The sequence below is a fragment of the Eublepharis macularius genome, chromosome 4 (genome assembly GCF_028583425.1).
Source record: "Eublepharis macularius isolate TG4126 chromosome 4, MPM_Emac_v1.0, whole genome shotgun sequence".
In the NCBI taxonomy this organism is placed as follows: domain Eukaryota; kingdom Metazoa; phylum Chordata; class Lepidosauria; order Squamata; family Eublepharidae; genus Eublepharis; species Eublepharis macularius.
Genome location: NC_072793.1, coordinates 170,793,512 through 170,810,347, shown reverse-complemented (window position 1 = coordinate 170,810,347; position 16,836 = coordinate 170,793,512). Strand labels below are relative to the sequence as shown.

General features: G+C 45.4%; 1 protein-coding gene across 1 annotated transcript in view; it reads left to right on the top strand.

The window, feature by feature from the left end:
* Window positions 1-14,325, top strand: part of LOC129327826 (zinc finger protein 287-like) — a 34,358-nt gene extending 20,033 nt beyond the window's left edge. The window contains exons 5-11 of the mRNA XM_054976579.1: window positions 1,201-1,538; window positions 2,017-2,118; window positions 6,402-6,836; window positions 7,806-7,920; window positions 8,977-9,047; window positions 9,254-9,380; window positions 12,041-14,325. Coding sequence (XP_054832554.1) covers window positions 1,201-1,538; window positions 2,017-2,118; window positions 6,402-6,836; window positions 7,806-7,920; window positions 8,977-9,047; window positions 9,254-9,380; window positions 12,041-13,752 — 2,900 coding nt within the window. The 3' untranslated portion in view covers window positions 13,753-14,325. The remainder of the gene's footprint in view (window positions 1-1,200; window positions 1,539-2,016; window positions 2,119-6,401; window positions 6,837-7,805; window positions 7,921-8,976; window positions 9,048-9,253; window positions 9,381-12,040) is intronic.
* Window positions 14,326-16,836: the final 2,511 nt, after the last annotated feature.

Below are 16,836 nucleotides of genomic sequence, written 5' to 3'. Positions count from 1 at the left end.
CAAGTGACAGTTGAAAAGTCCATTGGACAGCAGTCAGAGAGCCAAGCTGCGAGACTAGGATGCCTACATTTCCCATCAAAACTTGAGGGAAGCTGACAAGTGTCTAATCTGTGCCTTTTGTCACTTGTGGTTCTGCTCTCAGGCTCTACAGAGATAGGCTGACTTGGCGAGAATCACTGAATTAGGAAGAATAACCCTTTTTTGAGATACACCGAGAAAGGCTTCCACACAAGATGCCTGACATAGCCAGAATTAGGCCCTTTCAGGATTCCCCACAGTTTGCTTATGTAGACAGAATAACCTCAGAGCCCTGTGGCGCAGAGTGGTAAGCTGCAGCACTGCAGCCCAAGCTCTGCTCACAACCTGAGTTCGATCCTGGCGGAAGCCAGGTTCAAATAGCTGTCTTAAGGTTGACTCAGCCTTCCATCCTCCCGAGGTCGGTAAAATGAGGACCCAGTTTCCTGGGGGTAAAGCGTAGATGACTGGGGAAGGCAATGGCAAACCACCCCATAAAAAGTCTGCCAAGAAAACGTTGTGATGCAATGTTTCCCCGTGGGTCAGTAATGACTCAGTGTTTGCACAGGGGATTACCTTTTCCTTTTTAACCTCTCTCTGATATACCCAAAGACTGACTGAAAACCTTTTCCTGTGTTCTCAGAATAAAACTGCACTTCACCCCCTAGGGTACAGCTACCATCCAGTCTGAGCACACTTCACTCATCCATCCACCCCTCCTCCTTTCTTTCTTTAGAGGCCTGCTTTGAAACCCAGAGTAACAAATACTAACCCTCCCCCCATAAATGCTCAGACATAAAACACACTGACTTATTTACACGTCAAATATTACAGAGGAAAACGGATGAATTTCTCTGTGCAGGGAGTTCCAAAGTTTGGCTCCTCAACCGAGAAGGCCGTTTCTTGGGTTGCCGCCCATCTAGCCTCAGGTGGTAGGGGCACCCAAAGCAGAGCCTGAGAAGATGACAGGAGGGGATGAGTATGTTCATCTGAGAGAAGGTGGTCCTTATGATCCCTGCCTCTCATCTCAGAGCTGCCCCATCCTTCAGAATAACGTGTAGTTTGAAAGGGCACTTCTGGGCCCCAGGCCAGGCCAAAGAAAGCTCCATTTTGTTAATGACTGTGCCCTCTAATTGGACTTCCATCCCCAGATTATGAATCAGTTTTTTTCCTTTATTCCAACAGGAGGTGTGGGTGAGACTCACAACGAGGAGGAACAAAACACTTGTTCTTTGGAAATAATCCAGGACCCATTGGTGGACAAGAACAACAGGAATCAACATGAACCAAAATGGCAGCAGAGTAGGAAAACAGCACCAGAACAGAGGACCACATCTGTAGTTACTGAGGTCAAGAACCTTCATGAAGTGCTCATCCCTTCAAAAACACAGAAGGAAAGGAGAGTGTATAAGGGTCTCCTATGTGAAAAGAGGTTCTATAATAAATTAAAATGGGAAGACCATGAAAGACTCCACACAGGAGAGAAACCTTATAAATGCCTGAAGTTTGGAAAGAGCTTCCTTGTCAGTAATTCTCTTATGAAACATCAGAGAATTCACACAGGGGAGAAAGCTAATAAATGTCTGGAGTGTGGAAAGTTTCCATGTCAGTGATACTCTTATGAAACATCACAGAATTTTCACAGGAGAAAAACCCTATAAATGCTTGCAGTGTGGAAAGGTCTTCTCTGATAGTGGTAAACTTACTAGACACCAGAGAATTCACACAGGAGAAAAACCCAATAAATGCTGGGAGTGTGGAAAAAGTTTTTGTCAACATGGCCAACTTACTGAACATGAAAGAACACAGGGGAGAAACCTTATAAATGCTTGGAATGTGGAAAGAGCTTCCATTACAGCAGAGTTCTCATTCAACATCAGAGAATTCACACAGGGGAGAAACCTTATAATTGCTTTGAGTGTGGAAAGAGCTTCCATGTCAGTGATCTGCTTCGTATTCATCAGAGAATTCACACAGGAGAAACCTTATAAATGCTTGTAGTGTGGAAAGAGCTTCCATCAATGTGGCCATGTTACTGAATATGCAAGAATTCACACAAGAGTGAAACCTTACAAATGCCTGGAGTGTGGAAAGAGTTTCCATGTTACTAATGCACTTACGAAACATCAGAGAATTCACACAGGAGAAACCTTATAATTGTTGAGAATATGGAAAGAGCTTTCATATTCATAGCCAGAAAGAATTCATGCCAGAAAAAAAAACTTACACATGCCTGGAATGTGGAAAGAGCTTCCCTTTTAGTAGCCAACTTATTAAACATCGGAGAATTCATAGGAGAGAAAACATGAGTGCTTGGAGTGTGGAAAGAGCTTTATTGTTTGTGTTAAACTTTCTATACATTAAAGAAGTCACACTGGAGAGAATCTTTAGAAAGGCTTGAAGTGCATAAAGAGGTTCCATTTTGTGGCAACTGCTAGACAGCAGAGAACACACACAGGAGAGAAACCTGAATTGTTCAGTGCGGGAAGAACTTCAGTTGTATTTCAGGCCTTACTTTGCATTATAGAATTCAGATCTGGAGTGAAGGTAGCTCTAAAAAAGTTTGGAATGTGGAAAAATTTCAGGAACGGAATTGAAATTTTTAATATTATTATGGAATCCACACGAGGATGGATAGAAGACAAGAAAAATGTTTTGAATTGTTGTATTGCTTCTCTGTCTACCTACTGAAATTTCCCTGAAAACGTATTTTGTTGTTTTCTGAGGAATTATAGCTTTGTTTAGAAATTGTTTCAATATAGAAGGAAACAATGAGTTAATTTTTTGCATATTTCATGGTTGGGTTGCTTTTTCTGTTTACACAGAAATCATTTTGTAAGAAGAGAGCAAGGAAGAAGGAAATCTTCTTTGGCTTCCCAAAAAGACTATGCTGAGGTTCATAATAACATTCGATTTATATATTGAGCCCTTAAGGACAATTTAATGCCCATTCAGAGCAGTTTACAAGGTATGTCATTATTATCCTCACAACAATCACCCTGTGAGGAGGATGGGACTGAGAGAGCTCCAAGAAGCTGTGACTGACCCAAGATGGTTATCATATCGCCTCTCAATCGTCTCCTCTCCAGGCTAAACATTCCAAGCTCCTTCAACCTTTCCTCATAGGACTTGGTCTCCAGACCCCTCAACATCTTTGATGCCCTCCTCTGGACATGTTCCAGCTTGTCTATATTCTTCTTAAACTGTGGTGGCCCAAACTGGACACAGTACTCTAGGTGAGGTCTAACCAGAGCAGAGGAGAGCGATATCATCACTGTGTGATGTTGCACAGCGAGTGTCACCTGCAACCAAACTGCATAGAACTGTGCCACTGCATAAGTAGGACCCCCCTAACACTGCCTGAAAGTATAATTAATAAGGTAAGGGATGCCTTTCCTTAGAATGTGTGTGTGTTATGTGCCCTTAAGTTGCCTCCAACCTATGGCAATCCTATGAATGAGAGACCTCTAAAATGTCCTACCATTCCTTCAGAGGAGTAGCTGTGTTATTCTGTAGTTGCAAAATAGCAAAGTGTCCAGTAGCACCTTTAAGACGAACCAACTTTATTGCAGCATAAGCTTTCGAGAACCACAGCTCTGTTTGTCAGATGCATGGGGCGAGATCTGTTCGTATCTGTGCTAATTTCTTCATGAGGTTGATGGATTTCCTCTCCATTTGGCTTAATGCGGTGCTTTCCATGGTCATAGATCCAGAGGAGTAGCCATGTTAGTCTATAGTTGCAAAATTTTTGCATGCATCTGATGAAGACAGCTGTGGTTCTCGAAAGCTTAGGCTACAATAAAGTTGGTTCATCTTAAAGGTGCTACTGGACTCTTTACTATCATTCCTTAGAATCGTCATTTGAATATCCCTCAAAGTCTCTGTGGTCAGAGAAAGTGGTCAAGCCAAGACGTTGAGCCTCCAATTCTGGGGGAAAATCTATCAAAGTAGGGTTGCCATCTGTGGCTTGGGAAATCCCTGGAGATTTGGGGACAGTGTCTGAGGGTGAGCTTCTATTTCTCCTAGACTCTGGTATACCATAGACTCCAGCCTCTGAAGCTACCATTTCATCCAGGGGAACTGATCTCTGTAATCTGGAGATTACTTATGATTCCAGAACTCCAGGTTGGTGACCTGGCTGAAGTTCAGTCCGTCCCTTCAGGTCCGCTCTTGCTGGAAAGGACAAGAAGCCTTTTTTCATTTGTCTGCAGTACTGAAAGGGTTAAAGTGACTGAGCTGTTTGCTAGAGAGGCCGAGCAAAGGAGGAAGGGGAGAAGGAATTGCTTCTGAATTGCGAAAGAAAAGAGGAGGAGGAAGGCTCCAGATTTCCAGCAGGAGAAGAAATCCGTGTGCATGGATCCTGGGAACGTTAACTTATAAGTAAGCCATTGGAGGATAAGCAGTGTTTATATCTTGGAAGGGAGGACAGCTGGTGGTATTCTCAGCCATGGTTGATTCCTCTGCTCCCCAAGTTAGAGTTGCCAACGCTAGGTTGAGAAATTCCTGGAGCCTAGGGTTTGGGGAGGGACCTCAGCAGGTATAATGCCATAAAGCCCCTCACAAAAGCGGCCATTTCCTTCAGGATAACTGATCTCTGTGGTCTGGAGACCAGCTGTATTCCGAGAGGTCTCCAGGCCCTACCTGGCGGCTACCAATTGTGCCAGGCATGGGTTTTGCTCCACTGTGTATGGGAGATTTGGGGGGCGTGGGAGGTGGGGAGTGTCTTTAAATACAAGAACAATTAAATGTATGAAACTGAGTGCCAGTGTAGTGTAGCGGCAAGAGTGACAGACCAGGATTTGGGAGAACCAGGTTCGAATCCCCGTTCTGCCCTAGAAGCTTGCTGGATAATCTTGGGCCACGCACACACTCTCAGCCTAGCTTCTTTCACAAGGATGTGAAATGGAGGGGAGGAGAAAAGTGGGATATAAATGAAGTAAAAATAAAGTGGCATTTTGTTGCTGGTCTGCAAGAAAAAAACGTGTGTGTGTGTGTGTGTGTGTGTGTGTGTGTGTGTGTGTTGATGAGTAAAATAAGGCGGGTGGGGAGGGGACACTCCTGACTGAACTGGAATCCACAACGGCCCCATCCGAAGACGCTGATGCATTGCAGGGGCCGGATTGCAAGTAGGTATCCAAGGCCTTCTCAGCAGAGGAGAGAAAATTGTTAAAACAGCCATTGCCCAGGTGCAGAGAGCCTAGCAACCTCCCCACCCCCATGGTGTCCATGGAAACACCACCAACACCCACCAATCACAGCACAAGGCGACAGCCTCTGTGAGGGATGGAGAGGGGGTGGAGCATCCTGATGTGGCCATGCCCCCCCCACCAGCATGCCACCACCCACATAAGGAAGGCCAAGAGGGGCAATGGCAAGAAACGTGGCTTTTCCAACCACATCTCCCCACTTCTGTAGCTCACTTGGCAGAGGCAGCCATGACAGAAAGCCAAATGCCCTTCCTGCACTGGCCTTTGGGTGGGAGGACTAAGGAACGGCAGCCTTAACTTTTGCCAGGGATGAGAGATGCAGGCCCCAGGCAAAGGTCCCCTTGGGAAACGAGAAGCCCAGAAACACACCCCTGCTGCAGCCCCACTCTATGCCAGCATCAGAGTTACACTGGCCAAACAACAGCAGGGCAACGGTGTGTCTTTGTGGCCTTGTGGTCAGTAACAGGCCGATTGACTGGATCTTTTGTAGTATCTGCTATTAATGACCAGTCTACAGGCAGAGGTCAGCATGGATGGAAGCAGGGTGGCAAATCCACAATCCCACATCAAACATCCCGAGAATCCATTCCTGAGCCTCAAGATCCTTTAGCCAAATCTCGGTAGGCCCTTGTGTGCTTTTCTGTTCCGTCTCCCCATCACAGCTGCTCATTCTTCACACTGACACGCCTCTGCCCCCTCCCCTCTGCTGGCTGCTTGGACTGAGCTATTGCCTAACACTGTGGGGCTGCTGAGGTCAAAAAGCGTCGCCTGCCGTTCGGTCCTTTTTGGGCTCCAGTTTACCTTGAGACCTAGGCTCTAGCACAGACTGACCCACAGTAACCAAAGGCCATGTTTGTAACATCCTTACAGAGCCAACCAGAGCTTGTTTACTTTCCCAAAGGTCCAAACAGGCACATCTTTAAAAGCTTGATATATAATACAGCAAAATGATATTAAATCTGGCCCGCAAACTTCAGGGACCTTTGTTCTGACCCACCAGGGGAATTCTTATGTCTCTCTTGATCATATGAAGGTTTGTGACGTTTGAGGTTGCATCTCCATTCCCTTTTGTGTTCTTTGTTACTCTTTGACGTATCGCTCTCCTTCCCCCAAGGAAAAGGCTCTCTTCCTAGCCAAGTGATTAAAGACATCTCTCTGCAGTCGGAGGCTACCCAGTAGAAGGGGCAGGTGATGGAAGAGCGGGACCCGGAAGGACCTGGAACTGGCAAGAGACTAAGGAGGGGCCTCCTTCCGATCAAGGTGGGGAGTCCGGCTGAATGCTGGGACGGACCTGTGCCAGGTACCCTGCCTCAGGGCAACGTGGTCGCAGATGAACATCGCCGATGCTTCCGGCATTTCCAGTACCAGCAGGCTGATGGCCCCCGCGAGGTTTGCAGCCTGCTCCACGGACTTTGCAACCGCTGGCTGGAGCCAGAGAGGCACTCCAAGAAGCAGATCCTGGACCTGGTGATCCTGGAGCAGTTCTTGGCCATCCTGCCCCAGGAAATGCAGTGCTGGGTCAGAGGATGCGGGCCGGACACCAGTTCCCAGGCAGTGGCCCTGGCTGAAGGTTTCCTCCTGAGTCAGGCAGCAGAGAAGAGACAGGCAGAGCAGGTGAGGGGAGGGTTCCTCCAAGTAGTTAAAATGCTTTAGAATTCAAGCAATATCTGACCTTATCCGAAAGTTTCTCTTCCTGATATTTGTCCAAGTTTTAATCCACCGGAGAGATTTAAGAGCCTTCTTCTATTAGACAGTTTCTTGATCTTCCAGGTAATTGACCGGGGTTGGAAGAGAAGCCTGATTCTTGCCACTGTGGTTGAAATGGCTTCGCTCATAGAAGAAGGGTTGCAGAGACGGGGAGTGGGGCAGGATCCGTCCCTGTCTTGCAGCTGGTTGGCTGGTCTCCTTGGGTGTGGATTACTTGGCTGGCCTGTGAGGGAGTTGGAAGACGAGGCTTGCATGAAGCGAACCAGTTGATCCAGCATTAAAGCCCTGCCAAGCCTTACCCTAACTAGGCTGAGGAGTGATCTGGCTCAGGTGCATCTGCCAGCAGGTGTTGAGGCTCAGGAGGTTTTGCTCTGTCCAGCCATGGTCCTGCAAGGAAGTCTCACCATCCGTGTCTGCAGGGATGTGGCATACTGCCAGCCCTGTACTTCACCTTCTCCCTGAGCTCTTTGCCACCACCGTTCTCTAGGTGTGGAAGAAGATCTGGAGGGGCTTTGAGCCCAGGTTCATTTCCTGCCTGATGGGATCCCAGTGGTGGTCTCTGAGGCAGGTGGCGTGGACGTGCTTGCAGGAGGCAAGAGTTCATTTGCAGGCTCCACTGGGGTGTTCTTGGGTGCTGCTGGGAAGGGTCAGCCAGGGCCTCGGTTGCAGGTGCTGGCGGAGGGGTCTCTGGCGTGGGGTCCGTTGGTGCTTCTGCAGTGTCAGCTCCGCCTGACCTTGCTGCGCTCCATGCTTGTCCTCTGACCCTTCCAGTTCTGAATCGCTGATCTGGTCAGAGAACTGGTCAGAGGAGGTCATGACAGTCCCCTTTGCCCATGCCACTCCTCCTCTTACCAACCTACCTCACTGCTATTTCAGATGTGGGGGCCGTCCCTGGAGATGGAAACTAACGTCTGTGAGACAGACAGAGCCCAGCCAGAAGAATGGCTGAGGGTGCAGACCAAGGAGCGTACCCAAGATGCCCTCTCGTGCGGTAAGGACTCCTCATGCCCAGATGGGATCGGGGTACCCAGTGAAGCTGATGGCTAGAAGGTCCAGGGCAGGAAAAAAGGAAACACTTCTTCACACAATATAAAATACACCTGTGGAACTCACCGAGACAGTATGTAGCGATGATGGCCACTAATTGTGGTGCCTCAGAATTCAAGGGGGGGCAATTCTAGTTTCATTCACCTCAGTTGAAATATTTCTATCTCGCTTTCCTTCCATTAGAGGGACTCAAGGTGGCTCAAAAATAAAAAGGAGGCAAATACGGACCCGGCTATTCAACATGGCGAATAAACAGAACCTCCATGTTCTAGGGCAGCATACCTCTGAAAACCGGTTGCTAGGGGCCAATAATAGTGGGATAATCTGGCTTGTGCGGCCCTAAAGACTTTCCAAGGGTGTTTGGCAGGCCACTTGGGAAACAGTATGCTAAATTAGGGAGATTAGGGAGCTTTGGCGGTGAGGCAAGGGGTGGACATAATGTCATGTTGTTGAGTCCAGCTGAAAACCTGGATGTCATAGCATGTCAGCCAACACTCCGGGAACTCTTTAGTATTACCAAAGAGTTGCCAGAGCGTCAACTGATGCACCGACGTCACGTTGGGCGTTTTGGCCGGACGTGACAGCGATGTGTGGTGCAACGTTCCGCCTCGTTTTTTCCTCCAGCCCAGACGCAAGGAGGGCCCTGCTGGCAGGAGAATAGCATGCCTGTTCTTGGACTAAGTGGCCCTTTGATCTTATCCAGAAAGGATATTGTTGCGGTTTTGATCTCCAAAGTTTAAAGGGCAAGTTTCAAGTCTCACAGAAACCTGAAACATGTCAGCAGCATTTATAACACTCCCAAGGCTCATAGGTATCTGGTGCTTCTCTTCAGCCTCTCCCGCAGTTTACTAAAAATTATTACAAATTTTGTTAAGTGTACATAGGGTGAGTTTTCACAACCTTGGTAAAGGGGGTGGTGTGAAGTGGGACTCAAACAAGCAGACGAAATAGGCAGGGTGCGCCCAGGCGTAACGCTCTTCCAATTTTGTCTCCCTTGCAGGCAGTGGAGAGACGTTGCTGAGCTGTTATCTTGGCAGAGACACAGAAAGGGCTGCAGGACCTCAAGTCCAGGTAGGGGAGTTATGCCTCCCTCCACCCCCGTCCCAGGGGTTTTTGCTTCCAGATCTGCGGGCTGTTTGAGCAAGAAAGGGTCCGGACCCTGCTCCCTTTACTCACACGGAGCTCTGCATCCTGCAAGACCATAAGAACTCCCCCCGCCCCCCATCTCCATCCAGTTTTCTGGGGTGATCTGTGATGAGAAAATCTTCTCCTTTCAGTGTCCAGTCTCGTTTGAGGAGGTGGCCTTGCATTTCACCGAGGCTGAGTGGGCCCTGCTGGATCCAGGCCAAAGAGCCCTGCACAGGGAAGTCATGATGGAGAACTGGGGGGTTGTGGCCTCTCTGGGTAAGGTGCCCTTTGCTCTTTTTTCATAGATGCTAAAGGTACAAATTGTGGCCATTGGGATGATGCGTGAATGAAAACACTAAACAGCAATATGTGGTTGTGAGGCTCGCCCTGGTACTTACCCCCGCTGGAGGCCTCTAGGGTTGGGGTGGCAGCTAAAGTAGTGTTCAGTGTGGCCTGCTGGACTGACTAGAGCCAGTGTTGTGGCCACCATCAGAGCCAGAGAGTGCGTCATGGCCTGACAAAAACATTCGATTTATATACCGCCCTTCAGGACAACTTAACTCCCACTCAGAGCGGTTTACAAAATATGTTATTATTATCCCCACAAGAACAATCACCCTGCGAGGTGGGTGGGGCTGAGAGAGCTCTGAGAAACAGTGACTGACCCAAGGTTACCCAGCTGGCTTCAAGTGGAGGAGTGAGGAATCAAACCTGGTTCTCCAGATTAGAGTATGGCACTCTTAACCACTACACCAAACTGGCTGTCTCTACACTACTACAGTTCTACTACACTTCTTGGCTTGGTAGAGTTACATATTCAGAGATGTAGATATTGCCTTTTTAATTTTAGAAAATATTCCCATAAACAATTATGCACAAATGTAAACAGAACAGCAGAAATTGTCCTCTGATACCCTCAATTTCTTCTTCTTTTGTAACTTTATCAAATTTATAAAGATCTAAAAGATATTGGGTTGTTTGGGGGGTGGGATTTGCAAATCAGCCCACCTTCCCCTTCCTGTCATTTCTCAATGGACCCCAAATTATTAAATAATATAAGACAAAATTATTCTAAATCTCCCCACAAGGAGAACAAAATTAACTACCACGAATGGTTGAAGTCTGCATATCAGTAGGTTTTTCCCCACATATCATGGTTTCACCACATCTTTTGAAATAAAGTTACAATAGAAATGAACAGTCTCTCAGGCTCAAACAACCTTTTGATCCGAAGTATATACTATATAGTTTTGTGAAAGATGATGTCTCTTACATTCATTGTGCAATAGTTTTAGAGTAGCTCAAATGAGTACTGCAAAGATTTGGTGGTGTTCTACAACTATTAAAAATGGATAATTAACTGAGATAATTAGACTAAAAATCAAACGTGCAAGAGACAACATATATAAAATGGTTTCACTATGTGTTCGTTTTTGGTGGGAAATATGGACAAGATAAAAATGTATGGTGTAGTATAGTACGTTGTAGTGGTTAGACTAGGAGATGGGTGACAGGCCTGTGTTTAAATCTGAAGTCTACCATGGAAGCTGTCTGTACAGCCTTTGGCCAGAGGTGCTCTTTCTGATGAATCTACCTATAACCCATAAATTCTATCATATCCTATTGTAATGACCCTGTACATGTTTGTTGGGTCTTAAGAATTTATTACTTAGACATTGCCTAAATTATTATTCTTGTAGGTTTGCAAGTTCCATTTGGACTTTTTAAGTAACATACATTTAATATGATACATTTGCCCATGAGAAAGTGGGAAACCCCAAGAGTGAAAAGCAGAATAAGTGAAAATTACCCCAGCGATATAAGAACGAATGAGAGGAGTGCCTGGTGAAAATTACCCCTTTAACAGAGGAACCAATGAGAGTGGTGGTTTGAAACAACCCATCACAGCTGAGTTTAAGACTGACAGTTGCAGTCAGTTAGGAGTTGGAGGTTGTGAGTAAGAGAAGTTGGGAAAGGGTTGGAAAAGGAAAGCAAAGCATAAAAGAAGAGAGGGAAAGACACAATCTTGGGACTGGAACTGTCCTGAATCTGAGCTAGGGGAGCTGTGGAGTACACGTAGTTGTGTGATCAAGAGTGTCACAAAGAGTTAGTCAGCCTGGAATAGGGTTGCCAACCTTCAGGTGGTAGCTGGAGTTCTCTCAGAATTACAGTTGATCTCCAAGCAACAGAGATCAGTTGCTCTGGAGAAAATGGCTGCTTTGAAGGGTGAACTCTATGATATTATACCCCACTGAGACCCTCCTCTCCCCAAACCCTGCTCTTTCCAGGCCTCTCCCCACCCCCTAGATCTCCAGGAATTTCCCAGCCTGGACCTGGCAACCCTAGCCTGGAGACTAGAGTTACTTACCCTCACATGTGTTTTAATAATGCCACTCCACTTCTCAAAGTTCTCTGCTTATATTTACCTCATAATTTTATTTTATTTTTGCTGAATGCTCTTCATTTCTTGTTCATTTAAAATGAAAACTGTCTCATTCCTTTTGGTTTATCTTATCCCTTAGTTAACAATTTAATTTTGAGTGTGTTTATACCCAGATTTCTATCTCCAGAATTTTTTAAAAAATTACCACAGGTAGGAAATGCTGGTGGAAAATCCTTTCTGGTGGTGGTCCCAGGAAACCATAGATAGTCTTTCTTTTCTCTCCCTCTCCAACTGGCTCTCTTCCTCTGAGGATGACAAACTAACTACAGGCACCAGGGAAGAAGAATATGATTTCTACACCCTTACCTTTTGACTCCCATGTTGGGGGAGCTCCCTTTCCTTCTTTAGAACGCCTTGGCCTGTTGCTGTAGATTCCAGTAGGTTTTTTTGGTCTCCCAGATCTGGTTGGGGAAAGCACCATTCCTTAATTACAGTGCAAGCTACCTGGAGTTTACTCACTGACTTACTTATCAAATTTCTCTCTTTATTCCAGGGGGAGGTGTTTGTGAGACTGAGGAAGAGGAGGAAGAAACAAACAGAGTGTCTGTGGAAAGACTCAAGTACCTTGTAGTGGAAGACAGTGCTCAGTACCAACATGAACCAAAGAGAGAGCAGAGTAGAGAAACTGAACACGAAGAAAAGCGGATGGCTACATCGGTTGATACTGAGAACACAAACTTTCATGAAATGCTTATCTTCCCCCAAATACAGATGAAAAACAGAACATATAAGTGCCCCTTGTGTGAAAAGAGCTTTAATTTTAAATCAAAATTTGAGATACATCTAAGAGTTCATACAGGAGAGAAACCATATAAATGCCTTGAGTGTGGAAAGGGCTTTAGAAGGAGTGACCAGCTTAATTTACATCAACGAACCCACACAGGAGAGAAACCTTATAAATGCTTGGAGTGTGGAAAGAGCTTCCAGGATAGTGACAAACTTACTAGACATCAAAGAATTCACACAGGAGAAAAGCCTTATAAATGCCTAGATTGTGGAAAGAGCTTTAGTAGGAATGAACAGCTTAATTTACATAGAAGGATCCACACAGGGGAGAAACCTTACGAATGTTTGGAGTGTGGAAAGGGTTTCCGTGATGGTGGCAGCCTCAGTAAGCATCAAAGAATTCACACTGGAGAGAAACCTTATAAATGCTTGGAGTGTGGAAAGGGTTTCCGTGACGGAAGCAGCCTCAGTAAGCATCAAAGAATTCACTCAGGAGAGAAGCCTTATAAATGCATTGAATGTGGTAAAGGCTTCCGTGATAGTGACAAACTTGTTATGCATCAAAGAATTCACACTGGAGAGAAACCTTATCAGTGCTTGGAGTGTGGGAAGGGCTTCCGTGATGGTGGTGGCCTTACTAAGCATAAAAAAATTCACACAGGAGAGAAACCTTATAAATGCTTGGAATGTGAAAAGAGTTATTGTGATGGTGGCAGCCTTGTTAAGCATCAGAGAACTCACACAGGGGAGAAACCTTATAAGTGCTTGCAGTGTGGAAAGGGCTTCTGTGATAGTGGTAAACTTACTAGACACCAGAGAATTCACACAGGAGAGAAACCTTATAAATGCTTAGAGTGTGGGAAGGGCTTCTGTGATAGTGGCAAACTTGCTAGGCATCAAAGGACTCACACAGGAGAGAAACCTTACAAATGCCTAGAGTGTGGAAAGAGCTTTTTTCGGAGTGAACACCTTACTAATCATAAAAAAATTCATACAGGAGAGAAAATATATAAATGTTTGGAATATGGAAAGAGCTTCAGTGACAGCAGCAGCCTTATTAAACAGCATATAATTCACACAAGAGAGAAACCTTATAAATGCTTTGAGTGTGGAAAAAGATTTCGTGATACTGAGAAACTTACTAGACATCTAAGAATTCACACCGAAGAGAGACCTTATAACTGTTTAGCTTGCGGGAAGAGCTTTTTTCGAAGTGACCACCTTGCAAATCATCAAAAAATCCACACAGGAGAGAAACCTTATAAATGCATCGCGTGTGGAACAAGCTTTGGTAACAGTGGCAGCCTTACTAAGCATCAAAGAACCCACACGGGGGAGAAACCTTATAAATGCCTGGAGTGTGGAAAGGGCTTCAATGACAGTGGCAATCTTACTAAACATCAAAGAACTCACACACAAGAGATACTAAAAATTTGGAAAGAGCTTCAGTTAGATCTCAAGCCTTACTTTGCATCATAGAATTTAAATCTGGGGTGGGGGTAGCTGTAGAAATGTTTGGCATGTGGCAAAAATATCAGGAATATAATTGAGCTGCCTGAACATCATAGAATCCACATGGAGAATATGTTGACAATCCTTTTCCCTGAGAACAAAGGATCAGAACTATAGTCTTATTAGCCACCAGGTTATTCTCACAGCATGGAAGCTCTATCATCAGGGAGGGTACGAGCTTTCATGGGAGGGTATGAGCTTTCGTGAGCCACAGCTCACTTCTTCAGATGTATCTTGCTCTTTTCTACTGTTATATATTGTAAAGACATCCATATAAACCCATTGTCCAGGTTACAGACCAGTTACTTTGTGTTTAGAACTGTCTAGATGATCAGCAACAACATTCTTATGTCCACAGACATGAATGAGGCAGTCTTGCAATGATAAACTCCACCTGAACATTGTTACCCTTTGTGTTATGAAGCTATATAATGGGAAGATCCAGAGGAGTTAGCCGTGTTAGTCTAACATGCATCTGACAAAGAGAACTGTGATTCTCAAAAACGTATGTTACAATAAAGTTGGTTAGTCTTTAAGGTGCTACTGGACTCTTTACCATAATGGGAAGCGATCTGTGTGAAGGTTAAACTTATGGCCCCATGCACAAGGCCTCTGTTTCCTTAGGGCAAATACCATTGCCTGTCAAAATGACCTGACAGCTGTCAAGCCATTGGTGGAGAATTTGGTCTAGTCATTATTATTCCTTCCTCCTTTGCATCCCACCCACTATCTGTACTCCACAGTAAAACATTGCTGTATGGAAAGCACCCTAGAAGTCTGAGGTATAATCCATTTTGGGTCAAAACCTCCTTTGGAAGGGAGTTTGAATGGGCACCTTTTTTGGTGTTTGGTCCCAAAAGGACTCCCTGATTCCTGAGACCCCTTAACATATGGGTCAGAAAGCCATCTTTGCTTCTTGTTAGGCCCATGTGGAAAAGATTCCAGGTGGTGTAAATTTGAGATAGCAAGGAACTGTATTTTTCTTTTGGTTTTCTTTGTTCTGTACTTCACCTTGGAGATTTCTGCAAGAGCTGTTGGTTTGTGTATAGAATAGTTTTTTACAATTTGCATTTGGGCTTTGAAAGACTTTCTGTGCTCTTTCTTCCCTGAGCTGCCCACTTTGAGCTTATACTGATATACAGAGCTGAAAAGGGGGAAGTGGGGAGCCTGCTCTTTTTGCACACATCCATGCAGACAACAATCCGGGATGCAGTAATGACTGGTTTGGAACAGTCAGAGAAACCCAAATCTCTAGCTGTTGCATCTCCATGGTGGAAGAGGTATAACCATGTTAATGTATAGGCTTCCTTCCCCGCTGAGACTAGAGGCAGATTAGAATGCCATCAAAACAATGTAAGAGATGAGATATCATAAACAATGCAGAAAGTGTGTATGAACACACGGAGGAGTCCTGTAATACCTGTAGTCTGTCTGGACAAAAGTCACGTGAGGGTGGGACAGGAGAGGAAATAGAGTTATTTGTTTGAAAAAGCTGGCTAGATCCAGCTCATTATTGCACAATAGCATGATGTGATTATTTAGAATATACATTTATATTCTAATTTTCTCCTCATTGGGAACCCAATGTGGCTTACGAAACAAAAACTAAATACTTTCAGGTGGATAGCTGTGTTGGTCTATAGTAGAAAAGCAAGATTTGGGTCCAATGGCACTTTAGAGACCAAGTAGATTTCCCAGGTGTGAGCTTTCGAGATGCAAAGCTCCCTTCATCAGACATATGGAGTGGGAAAAGGTAGGATTTTAAAGACTCCTACCCTTTCCCAGAAATTAAATAGAAACCAGTAGGTGGGGGATTAAGTCTGTCTCTGACTGCTGTTCCGGTTCCCTCCTTGAAAACTCATCCTCACAGCAATAGTAGATCAAGACTGCATCAGATCGGGTGGTAGATTTCCACAAAGAGAAGTGGGTACGTGCACGCGCTGAACCCCTTCTTGTGTTACAGATTTGTGATGTCAACAATGCCCCCCATAGGATCAACATACATTCAAGGATCTCAGAATTTTATATAGAGTTCTCTCTTCCTCATGTTCATCCTCAGAACAACCCTGTGGGGTAGGCTAGGCTGAGAGACAGTGACTGGTCCAAGGTAGCTAGAGTAGGGATTTGGACCTTGATTTCCCAGACCCTGTTCTGTTACTGTAAGTGTGAACACTCACTGGTTAATTCTGCTTGATCAATGTACTTGTAAAAGTCCAGCTATGTCTGCATGGAAGGGAATAGGGCACAAAGCTTGGCTGAATTCAGCTGCGTAGGGAAGACAAGTTTATCTAGATTTATCATTACTGCAGAAATGTGTTTTCAATGAATAAGGTATTTTGTGGGTTGGGTAGAACTCTAGAACAGCCACGGATGCTGGAAATTGAACAAAAAGGGGCGTGAATACATCATTAAGACTGGGTTCCACTGGTTTGGCCAAAGTACAGTTGCGAGGGTTGCCAACTCGGGGTTGGGAACTTTCTGGAGATTTGGGGGATGGAGGAAGGTAGGATTCGAGGAGAGGGACCTCAGCAGAGCATAATGTCATGGAGTCCACCTGCCAAAACAGCCATTTTCTCCAGGGGAACTGATATCTGTGACCTGGAGACCAAACCCCCACCTGGAGGTAGGCAAATTCCTTGAAATTTGGTAGGGGAGCCTGGGGGAGGGAGGGTTTGGAGAGGACAGCAGGGTATAACACCATAGAGGCCACCCACCAAAGCTGCCATTTCCTCCAGGAGAACTGATCTCTGTTGTCTGGAGATCAGCCATAATTCTGGGAGATCTCTAGGTCAAACTTAGAAGTTGGCAACCCTAGTAGAAGGCATTTTGTCAGAGACATCCTACCCCTCCACCTCATACGAGGATGGCTGCATTAAAAGGGTATTGTGTCAGCCGCTCCCCCAGTGGGGACAGTAACAATCAAAGTGGCAAATGCAGGGCAATTTTGCTTAGCATTTTTAAATGGAGCACACCCACACCCCACAGGAGAAGACTTGATGTGGGGAACGGATGAATTCCTGGCTGTGTATCGACTTTTCGATGGGGACTGAT